This window comes from Orbicella franksi, chromosome 5 (assembly GCF_964199315.1).
Source record: "Orbicella franksi chromosome 5, jaOrbFran1.1, whole genome shotgun sequence".
Classification (NCBI taxonomy): Eukaryota; Metazoa; Cnidaria; class Anthozoa; order Scleractinia; family Merulinidae; genus Orbicella; species Orbicella franksi.
Window position 1 is genome coordinate 6,347,282 of NC_138149.1, and position 12,654 is coordinate 6,359,935.

Sequence of the window (12,654 nt, forward strand, 5' to 3'; positions counted from 1 at the left end):
TTTAGAGACACATATGAATTCAATTTTGCTAGACCAGTAAAACTTTGCGATTAAGGCTGCATACACCTTAGTTACACGTAGCCATGGAGAAGCCACCCGTTCATTCCGATACTCAGCATTGAAACGGACTCTACCCATGTAAAGGGATCTTTCCAAATAATAATGGAAAAGATTATCACATAGCGTGCGCCTGAACACGCATTTCATCATAATTATTGTTTTCGTACAGACGTCAATGGCATCTGATTTGTCCTAATTTCGTAATACCAAAAAATCTGGCGTGATCTGCAACTTTCAAAGTGCTCACGCTCCCTATGATTGAGTGATAATAACGACCAGAATTTATTCAATTGATTAATACTTTTTCAAATAATTGCAGAGGTTGTATTTGCCTGAGCTGATCCTTATTTTATGTCCGACCCTCAGGTAGACCCAGATCCCTGGTACGATGCATGCTACCGCGATGCCTGCGCGTGTGACAGCGGTGGTGATTGCGAGTGTCTGTGTACAGCTATTGCTTCGTATGGTCACGAGTGCTGTAAGCATGGGGTGCCAATCAAGTGGAGGACACAGGAACTTTGCCGTGAGTGTTTTTAAGTTTTAACTAAATTAGAAGTTCTTCCGCCCTAATGCCCAGCTGGAAGGGAACGAACTATATAGCCAAGTCAATAAAGACTCCTTATTCGTCGATCCAGATTCTATGGTTTTGCGGTTCACGATCACTCTTATAGGTTTTTTTTAAAAGGAAATGTTACATTTTATGGTTGAGGATTTCTAAAGCATGTTTATTTTTAAAATTCACAAAGCAGAGCCAAATTATAGAAGGCGTTATTTACAGAGCATAATTCTAAACTGATTAGAGACTTGTTTCCTTCCAACCATAGAAAATAATAAGGTTAAACGCTTTCTAATTCAGGCGTCTTAGGGGAATACATTGCCAATGACGTGCTTCCGTGAATCAGAGGACGATAAATCCCACATTCTACGTTCTATGTCAGACACCGGTTTTGTTTTAGAAGAACCCCACCTACAAGACAAATCACCAGGGAATCTGCCTGCTAATATTTATACGGTGAACAATGTCATCCATGTTTTGAAGAATAGTAGGGTCTGAGCTTTTGATTCTTTTGACATGTCTTTGTTTCATTTCCTTATACAGCCATTCAGTGTCCACGCGAGGGAAAAAATTGCTTTGAGTACACCGCCTGCGGAACAGCCTGCCCCAAAACGTGTGAAAACCTTTGTGACTTCACTCCATCTCGTTGCCCCGTGCGATTTGAGGGATGTTCTTGTCCAAACGGCACAGTACTGCATGACGGGAAATGCATTGAGCCCGGGAGCTGTCCTTGTCAGGTGGGAGGGGTCGACTACAAGCCTGGATCAGTTATTGTGAAGGACTGTCAAAGATGGTGAGCATGCATTTTTGGAAAGCTAAGAGTATTTAATTATCATCTATTTTTCAAATTATAAATTTACTTAAAACCTGTACATAACTCAGAAGAGAAATTCAGTGCAATATAAGTGGCAACGTTGTAATAAGTGGCAATCTGAGTATCACACATTTCGTGTGGTGTTTCATCAAAGTTCCTTTTCACACAAAAAAACATTAGCCAGGTTACGGTTTACGCACCTTGAAAACTTAATTTTTAAAGTTCGTCGTTTGTAATCGGTGTCAGTCTTCTCCCTCCTTCACCATCCTTGCTCCTTTATGGTATATTACTATCCCTTTGCTATTTTTCCATCTTAGTAAACTATTATTTTCAGGTTTCCTACAATTTAAATGCAATTTTGTACGCGGCCACGATAACTCAAAACAACGTCATTGAGCTCCTTTAAGCTAACGGAGTTTCTCCTATCGTCACCATATGGTCTACTTCACAACTTAAAGACTAAAAGACGCATCTTATATTAACTTTCATTTCAGTACGTGTCAGTCTGGATGCCTTTCTTGTACTGGCCCTAAATGTTCAACTTCAGGTACGAAACCTCTTTAAACAATTTTGAACTGTTTCTTTGTGATTGCCTCACTTATCCTGTCTGGTTTTACATGTAGGTACAATCGCTACTTTCACGCCAGAAACAGTCGTGGCCTCGTCCAAACTGCAAGAAACAACCACAGCAACTACAGCAAGATCACCAATAACATCACAAACTACTACCAAATTACCCGGGACAGCAATAGTTTCCAGATTACCAGGAACAACCAGTTTCAAGTCGCCTAAAACAACAACAACAACTCCTAAATCACCAGGGGCAACGACATTTTCCAAGTCAACAGGAACGACAACTACAACAACATCAACTTTCAAACCACCAAGCACACTTACAACCAAGTCACCAAAAACCACGATTACAACTAAAAAGAAACTAGAATCAACAACAGCGTCCAAGCCATCAGAAACGACGATAACAACTACCAAGTCACCAGGGACAAAAACAGCAAAAACAATTCCTCATCCACCAGGAACAAAAGCAACAACGCTCAGGTCACCAAACACAACAACAACTAATACCAAGACAGCACCAACAACAACAACTCTAAAGCCCCCAGGAACAACAGCAACAACTAGTATCAAGTCACCCGAAACAACGAAAACTACTACCAAGTCACCAGAAACAACAACTACTACCACCAAGTCCCCAGAAACAACAATTACTTCTATCAAGTCACCAGTAAAGTCAACTCTTTCTACCAAGTCACCAGAAACAACAATTCTTTCTATCAAGTCGCCAGAAACAACAATTACTTCTATCAAGTCGCCAGAAACATCGACTATCAAGTCAACAACTACCAAAGCTTCTACCACCAAGTTACCAGAAACATCAACAACAATAACAACAACAACAACTACCAAGTCATCAGAAACAACATTTACTACGAAGTCGCCAGAAACAAAAGCTATTACCACCAAGTTACAAGAAACAACATTTACTACTAAGTCACCAGAAACAACAACAACAACCACCAAGTCGCCAAAAGCAACAAGACCAACTATTACGAAGCCACCAGAGACAACAACTACCACCAAGTCACCAGAGACAACAACTACTTCTACCAAGTCACCAGAAACAACAGCAACAACAACAACTGCCAAGTCACCGGAGACAACAACATTAACTACCACCAAGCCACCAGAGATGACAACTACTTCTACCAAGTCACCAGAAACAACAACAGCAACAACAACAACAACAACAAGAACTGCCAAGTCACCAGAGACAAAAACATTAACTACCACCAAGCCACCAGCGACATCAACAACAACTACAACAGTGTCACCAGAGATAACAACAACAACTACTACCCAGTCACCAGGAACAACAACAACAACAACTGCCAAGTCACCAGAAACAACAACAACAACAACAACAACAGCAACAACTGCCAAGTCACCAGAAACAACAACAACAACTACCACCAAGTCACCAGAGATAACAACAACTACTTCTACTACCCAGTCACCAGGAACAACAACAACAACAACTGCCAAGTCACCAGAGACAAAAACTACTTCTGCCAAGTCACCAGAAACAACAACAACTATTACCAAGTCACCAGAAGCAACAAGACCAACAACAACTGCCAAGTCACCAGAGATAACAACAACAACAACAACAACAACAAATACCACCAAGCCACCAGCGACATCAACAACAGCTACCACCCAGCCACCAGAAACAACAGTAATAACGTCCAAGTCACCAGAACCAAAAACATCAGTTACCAAGTCATCAGAAACCATAACAACAACAACAACTTCGAAGACGGTTGGAACAAAAACAACAACAGCCAAATCACCATATAAAACAACGACAATTTCGAAATTACCAGGAACAACATCAGCAACTACAAAGTCACCAGGAACGAAAACTGCAATTTCCAAGTCGCCAGAAATAAAAACAACAACTTTTAAGTCACTAGGAACAAATACAATTCCTAAATCACCAGAAACTACTATCACTTCCACACTACCAGAAACAATAATAACGACAACATCAAAAACAACTTCCAAATCACCATCAACAATACCAACAAAACCACCAGGAGCAGCAACAAAATCAAAAACAAAAACAATCACCTCTAAATTACCCGAAATAACAACAGCTTTCAAATCACCAGGAGTGACAACTTATAAATCACCGACAAAAACAATAACAAGAAATTCCAAACCGCCAGTGACAACAACTTTTCAATCACCAGAAACAACAACAACAACAGCAACTTCAAAATCATCAGAAACATCGAGAGCATCGTCTAAGCCACCTGAAACAACAACAACAACAGCTTCCACACTACCAGGACTAACAACTTTCAAATCATCTGAAATGACAACAACGACAACATCATCACCAGGAGCAACAACAGCAGAAACAACGGTAAAAGAACCAAAAGCAACAGTTTCTCCAACAATTCCTTTGTGTCCACAAAACAGAGTGTACACACCGTGTAAATCAAGTTGTGATGAGACTTGTCAGCATATGAACAACACGTGCACTCCTTCACCTTCAGAAGGTTGTAGTCCAGGATGTAAGTGCCCGGATGGGACCGTTTTTAATGGTACATATTGCGTAAGACCAGCTGATTGCATTTGTTATTCTAATGGGAAGTATTACGATCCAGGCGCCACTTGGAACAATACTTGTGAGAGATGTTGGTGTTGGAATAACAGTGTTATATGCCGGGCTATACGCTGTCCTCCTCTCGTTCACTGTCCTTCAGACAACTTAATAGCTTTGATACTCCCTGGCGAATGTTGTCAGACCTGTGTAGAAAAGAACGTTACCACTTGCTCTCCATCTGACTTCAGATGCAACGATGGCAGGTGCATGACGAAGCATTGGTTATGCGATGGACAGGAAGATTGCAGAGCCGGTGAAGATGAGAGAAACTGCACAAGTATATCATCATGCTTTAAGCCTTTGGGTAAGTAAATTTGGATGCTAGGAATTAATGTGATTGATAGTTTTGAATGAAATAATTAAAATATTTATTTATTGTTAGACTGCTCAGTATGCTATAGCTACAATGTGTTTCTTCAAGCTGCAATGCCAGCCAAACTTATGAGATTTTTTTTGTCATTTTAGGATTGGCTGACCGATCAACTCCAGATAACTTCTTCACAGCCTCTTCGTCAGTCGACGTTTACTATCGACCAGGAGAAGCAAGACTTAACAATTTACACGTAGTAGGACGGGGAAGTGGTGCCTGGTGCTCAGGACCTCAAGACAAGGCACCATATTTGCAAGTCTATCTAGGGTCTTTTCGTAAAGTAACTGCAGTGTCCACCCAGGGACATCCAGTGCTTCACAAATGGGTGACAATGTTTAGGTTGTCATACAGCTTAAATGGAGTTACCTGGATCAAGACAAAAGAGGTATAACTTAATTACTTCTTACAGTCAATGTAAATGTATTTTTGCCTATCGTAAAAGATAATCATGCAGAAACTTCTAATAACCGCTGGAAATGGTTGTCGAATTGACCAATTAAAAGCCAAATACGAGATAGGGTACCCTGTACACGTTTCGGATTGTTCTCTCATACAAGAACGTAATAGGGGAAGGGGAACGCGGATAAGAGTAGGGGGAGGCACTTGTAAATAATTCGAAGCAGGAGATAGTTTGAAGACTTGTCGGTTCCACAAAATGAAAAAGATGAAATTCCCTTTTACAACTCATATCAAGACAAAGTCAAATAAAGAAGAATGTGGATATTGTCTCTCGATGTATATATGACCAAATTCTTAGAGCCGATATGATAATAAATTTTTAAATCCAGTATAAACATAAGGCGAAAGAATTAAGTGATCTTGAAACTAGAGTGAAAAGCAAGATACGCATTAATTGTCTTAACTTTTCTGTAGACGTTTCAAGCAAATACGAACCACTCCACCATTTTTACTAACAAGTTACCACAGCCAATCATCGCTCGGTATATCCGAGTGCATGCGGAACAGTGGTATATTGGCGCGTGCTTGAGAGTGGAGTTCTACGGCTGCACAGTCGGAGCTTCTGTCCCCATTCCTCCAACGACGCCAATTGAGTGTAGAGATTTTAGGTTGGTAAAAACTGTTTCTCTTGGTATGTAAATTGACTATTGAGGCTCATAAGTCGAGGCTCATATGTATAAAGGTACCGGTTTCATCATTAATTCTAGAAACTCATGCTTATATGCTTTTAAACTGACAGAAAAGAAGAGCAGGTATGTATAGCAATGATATCTGGACAGGTAACTCAAATCCACGACAATTCCGCATTTTTCACCTTTCGCTTTTGATAAGTAGAGGTAAAGAAAACTTTGCAAAGGAGGCCAGCACTGCGATTTTGGCTCGTCCGCTTGTTGCCTTAAACATAATTAAGCTTCCCTAGCAACCTCACCGATGTGTAATAACAGTAATAATACTCGTAATCGCCCAATTTGGGACCTGATTCCTAGACTTGAATCCACAAGGATTATTAGTGTGATAAGGAGGCTGTATGACCGAGTGGTCAGGGTGCCTCATCGCCTAAAATCCATTGCTGGTTCAAGTCATCGATCAGAGCTGTTTAACAATAGATTCCAGTTCAGCTCCTTCGCCACGCTTGAGAACAGCCATGTAACACGTTCGGTTTGGTCCACTATCAGGAGACATACAAACGGCTCTTCAGGAGTCAATCGAAAGTGCTTTTAATCAAGTCTCTTACTTTCGTGATCTTACACGTTCAGTGAGCTATCGAGAGTATTGAATATATGAGTGATACCAATCATACTATGATCAAATGTCACGTGAATCATATCAATGTCAATAAACAATCTATTGTGTCCATATTGTAACAAGCCACCTGGCCAAATGTTCAACTTTCTTATGTTCGATTTAAAGAAGTTGTTTCTTTATTTATCGGAAGTAGACCTTCTATTGCACACCCAGAGTTAAATGAATATTTTCCCTCATGCCCTCAGTTGTTTCTTTCTGGCAGATGTGACAATGGGGAGTGCATAAGTAAAAGCTTGCTGTGCGATGGAGATGATGACTGTGGCGATGAATCAGACGAGATATTTTGCAACAGCACTTGCAAAGAATTCCGCTGTAACAATGGCAGCAGATGTATTTCCTTCAAGTACGTATTCCAAAGAATTATGTTTAACGAGTACAGTGAATTTTAAAGTGAGATATTACAGTCATTAGTTTGATAAGGAAAAAAACTGCCTTGGATGATTCGACGCAAAACGGCTTATGAATGGCAGCATCCAACAAGTTCTGCAAGGTTTATTTTCAAACAGTCAAGACAGAACATCTCCATAACTGGCCTCAAACTTAGCAGTCTTGATAATTTGTGCGCTCGAGTCCACTTTCTTATCATGTGTATTGGCCCTCGCCTTTTTTGTACTGACCTCACTGCGTTCGGTCCGTACTTTCAACACCTTAGGCCAATATTCTCCAAGTACGGCCCTCGACCTTGGATGACAAGATAAATGGTTTCTCATTACTTTATGTTTACGAGCCTTATTCAGTGAAAGTCTGATTTAGAAGTGTGAAACTGATTTGCTCAAATTCTCACTACAGATCGCTTTGTGATGGCCAGCAAGATTGTTTTGATGGCGAAGATGAAGATCATTGTCCAACCTCACCCAACTTAACAGGTCCACATGCTGTCATGACCACCAAAACGTCCATGAACATCACATCCACGTTTGAAACGACAAAGATGACCTCACGCAAAAGTGAGTCGACTACGAACGTTTACACTACCGGATCGACGACTACGCGGATGACAACGAAGATGATGTCCCCCAAATCGGAAACACAAACTCTCCCTACTCAGATCACGACAAAGTTGTCTTCACCGACATCAGCACCAACAACCAGTGGCACAACAGTAGCAGCAAATACTTCGAAGGGTAAGCAATTTCATTCATATCGTCAATAGCATACAAAGGCCTGCTGGTCGGAGACGTACGACAGTCAGGCTCGAAGGTAGCCAGGGTAATTATGTTGCGTAGACAATACAATTTGCTCTCACATTGCCTCTTTTTCACCCAGGAGTATAAACAAGTCCCAGAAATCGGCCAGTAATTGTTTGGACCAGTGCGGCTAGGGTAACTTACTATTTACTAGCATCTTATCTGACGCAAGAAGCAATACTTCAAATTATTCGTTCTCAATTTTTAAAGCCGTTATTTTGTTTCGCATTGTAATTCCTAACGATAACGGACAGTACCCACTTTTTATTGACTTTTTAAAATTTTGCACTAGTACCTAAAGCTAAACATATCGTAAGTGATAAGGACGTTGTTCACCTTTAAATCTACGGCTGCTTCTGCATTCTAGCCTGGGTTCGAACCAGGACCGCTTGATGAGGATTCCAGAGACAAACCATGAGGTCACCGCGCCTCCTACTCTCTACTTCTAAGGAGTTCATTTATTCGCTTAATTGTGTTCCAGTGTGCCGAGATGAATGCACGTGCTTCATGAATTGTGCTGGAAACATCATATGCCCATTCAGTGGACTATGCTCAAACTGCACCTGCAGCAATGGGACACTAATGCGTGCAAATCGATGTGTTGTACCCATGCCTTCGCCGTGCGTGCAGCGGTGTAATCACAAGGGACAAACATTTCAGGTAACAGCTGAAGAAAAATATAAATTATTCCGATTTTACCAGGCTTTCTTAAGCTAAGAATCGTTGGCTTTAATTTGTTTGTTTTCATGTAATTCTCTCTTATATGTTGTTTTCAGAGAAGCCGGAATCGTTATAGTATACAAAACGAAGTTTGTAATCGCCACGAAGCGTCTACAGTTGCCCCTTGGCATTCTGTTTAGGAGCCATAGTTGAAATAAAATTGTGCATATTTAATTCTCGTTCGTTTATTCTGCTGCAGTTTACGTATATGATTCATTTAATATATGCGTGATAATTATTAAAAAACGAAGGTATGCTTAATGTAAAGACAATCCCTGCAGATTGATAACTACTGGTGACTCTTGCTGTAGAAGGTTGGAGTGTAGTGTTAATTAACTACTAACCATTTAGTCCAGTATAATGGAAAGAATGACATAAATTGAGACTTTTGTTGATATTCATGATATTGTGCCTTAGGTCGGTACAACCATCCAAGACAAGCCGTGTGACATTTGTACGTGTCAGCGGAAGCCTAACACCCTCAACCAATCACAAGTGTTTTGTCACCGCACGTGCTCCCAGACTTCAACAACGTCCCCAACAACCCCAAAGATAACACGACAAACAAGAATCTCTTCCACGGAGGAGTCCACAACATCAAAGAAAACAAGCCCAACAATAAGGCTATCAGCTAAGGAATCAACAACAACGTCAAAGATAAAAGGCCCAACAACAACAACAACAACAACATCGATATCTACAAAAGAGTCGACATCATCAAAGATAACGAGTCCGACAACGCTCTTACCAGCCAACAAAGAAACAAAACCAACAAATCCTACTCAAATAAAACTACCATCAACGACGTCCACAAAAGAATCATCTGCAACATCAAAGGCAAAACTTTCAACAACCACGGCTCCAAAACAAGAGTCTACAACAACCAACACTCAGGGAGCACGTCCAACAACACCGACATCCAAACAGGAGTCAACGTCAGCGTCAAAGAAAATGAGTCGCGCATCGACTTCATCCACAAAAGAGTCAACAACAGCAAAGATAAAATCTCCGATAACTCTCCCAACAGGCTACAAGGAAACTACATCAACAAACTCAGCTCAGATAAAACAAACATCAACGACATCCACAAAAGAGTCAACAGCAACATCAAAGGCAAATCTCTCGACAGCAACGGCCCCGAAGCAAGAGTCTACAACAACAAGGATAACACGCCCAACAACATCAATATCCAAACAGGAGTCAATTTTATCATCAAAGAAAATTAGCGGTCCATCAACAGCATTCACAAAGGAGTCAACAACAGCAAAGATAACAATTCCGATAACATCCACGACATCCCCAAAAGAATCAACAGCATCATCAAAAATACAAAATCCAACAACAACGAAACCCACAAAAGAGTCAACAAAATCGAAGATAACAAGTCCGACAACGTACCCACCAGGCTATAAAGAAACTACACCGACAAACCCAGCTCAAATAAAACTATCATCAACGACATCCACAAAAGGATCAACAGCAACATCAAAGGCACAACTCTCAACAACAACGGCTCCGAAACAAGAGTCTACAACAACAACCAACACACAGAGAGCACGTCCAACAACACCGACATCCAAACAGGAGTCAACTTCAGCATCAAAAACAACGAGTCGTGCATCAAACACAGCCACAAAAGAGTCAAAAACAACAACAAAGTCAACAAGCCCGATAACATTCCCACCGGGCAACAAAGAAACAACATTTACAAACTCAGCTCAAATGAAACTGACATCAACGACGTCTACAAAAGAATCAACAGCAACATCTAAGATAACTAGCCCACCATCAACAAAATCCGCACAAACGTTGACAACAGCATCAAAGAAAACAAGTATAGCATCAACGACAGCCACAAAAGAGACCAGTACGGCACCAAAGATAACAAGCCCTACAACAACGACAGCCGCAAAAGAGTTAACAGCACCAAAGACGACAAGCTCTACGGCAGTTACATCCACAAAAGGGTCCTCGTCAGTTTCAAAGATAACGCTCACACAAGGATACAGTTCGATGACACCAACAAAGCCAGCTCAACTGCAACAAACATCCACGACGTCTGCACAGGGGTCGACAGCAACATCAAAGACATCACTCCCGCCATGGACAAAATCCTCACAAAAGTCCACGACAACGTTAAATAAAGCAAGCCTAGCATCATCGACATCCAGAAAAGAATCAACAACAACATCAAAGATAACAAGCCCGACAACAACTACGTTTACCCGGACATCAGTCCCGCCATGGACAAAATCCTCACAAAAGTCCACGACAACATTAAAGAAAGCAAGCCTAGCATCATCGACATCCAGGAGAGAATCAACAACAACATCAAAGATAACAAGCCCGACAACAACTACGTTTACCCGAAAGGTCACAACTTCCACAGCAGGTTAGAGAAACCTTTGAGTTACACCGGATATAAGGTTAGAGACGTTCTAGGCGGAGAAAAAGCTCCACTTTACGAGGGAAAGTTTCAATCGCCTCCAAACACCGCATTTGTCGCCATTTATAGATAACAAACCTAAATATTCGGGATAATATTAAAAGCCATCAACCTTTACCCTGAGTTCGCAAACTTATTTTTTGACTCTTTAACACGAGAGGTACTTTTCCGGATGTTTCATATAACTTGCAGATAGGTTACCGCTTCTGCATCCATTCTTGAAATCGCAAACAGTTCAAGAATTGCAGGATATCCAAAGAGGTATTCTTTAAAAGCATTCTGCAATTGATAAGATATTTTAAACCTTCTCCAGGTCCTTCTGGCTGTGTGTGGAGCAACTGCTCCTGTACCAAGACATGCGCCGACCTCGCCGAACCTAAAATAGAAAGGTGCACTGAGGAAACCTGTAAGCCCGGCTGGGCATGCCAACCAGGTTTGGTCTTACTCAATAACAAAGCAGTATCACCTGTTCTGGAGTGTCCGTGTTACCACAATGAAACGTTTTACAAGGTGAGATTGGTGGGGCAATAACCCTGGTGGCTTATTATGTAGGTATAATGGAGCAAACATTCAAGTTATCTTTTTTTAATCCCTCTTAAGCATTCCTAGACAAAGACTTCACCTCAGCTCTGGGTCTGTAGGAGACTATTACACCATTATTGGTCGTCTTTAGAGCAGCCGACCACAAGCATTCTCTAACTGCTCTGATCTTGAGCAAACTGGAAAAAAAAACATTGGCTTATCTGTAGTATGCCTTTAATATCTTTCGCAAGGCGCTGAACGTACAGATACAGCTTCTGTGATCGTCCAGGTTTCTTCTTTCCGAGTGGTGGAAATAACAAGTCAATCCATTTTTTTAGTAGGACTATCATTGAATCTGAAATGCTTCACTTAACAACTTGAGTGACATTAGAAATCGAGAGCCCTGGCCAGCTCTTTCTAAAAGTTTTCAATAACAAGGTGCAATTACCCAAGAGAGTGAGTTCTTGCAGTTCACTTGTTGTGAGAAATCATTCTTCTTATTACGTTGAGCTGTGCGAGTAGGCAAGATGTCCCACATCCTGTGCTATAATTGGTTACCTGATTTAGCAAGATATGGCTTTCTTGCCAGTTCAGGAACACCCTCTGTTTCCCGCAAAAAAATGGTGTTCTTTATGCCTTATAGTAAACTGATAGTCCTTTATTGGTCGAGCGTGTTCAGTCAAAATAGTTCTTTTTGGCATGTTTATGGACCTCGACTGAAAACGATTTTGGGTAGTATCTTGTTACCTTAACTTCACGCTTGGTCAATAATCCATATATCGTGTACTGTTATTACCTTCCAGATCGGCCAAAAGTTTGAAAATGGAACATGCAGCTCGTGTATGTGCCTCGGCGATTCCGTTATCTGCACGCAGACCTGTAATATCAAGGCATGTCAGGAGGTAAGTGCATCTTGATTGAAAACATAGGGGAAAATGTTCCGCATAAAGGAAATTACAATGAATTAATTATTTAATATAAATCAAAATAAATTGTAGAGAAAAGGTGGCGAAGAGACCAAAAAG

At 41.0% G+C, this 12,654-nt stretch overlaps 1 protein-coding gene across 1 annotated transcript in view; it reads left to right on the top strand.

Annotated features, from left to right (window-relative positions):
- The window catches only part of LOC145487264 (uncharacterized), a 41,538-nt gene that overhangs the window by 25,426 nt on the left and 3,458 nt on the right, over positions 1–12,654 (top strand). The window contains exons 24-35 of the mRNA XM_081466005.1: positions 427–583; positions 1,160–1,409; positions 1,925–1,977; positions 2,054–4,924; positions 5,086–5,375; positions 5,864–6,057; positions 6,957–7,097; positions 7,544–7,878; positions 8,423–8,601; positions 9,079–11,053; positions 11,421–11,617; positions 12,433–12,531. Of these exons, the coding sequence (XP_081322131.1) occupies positions 427–583; positions 1,160–1,409; positions 1,925–1,977; positions 2,054–4,924; positions 5,086–5,375; positions 5,864–6,057; positions 6,957–7,097; positions 7,544–7,878; positions 8,423–8,601; positions 9,079–11,053; positions 11,421–11,617; positions 12,433–12,531 (6,741 nt within the window). The remainder of the gene's footprint in view (positions 1–426; positions 584–1,159; positions 1,410–1,924; positions 1,978–2,053; positions 4,925–5,085; positions 5,376–5,863; positions 6,058–6,956; positions 7,098–7,543; positions 7,879–8,422; positions 8,602–9,078; positions 11,054–11,420; positions 11,618–12,432; positions 12,532–12,654) is intronic.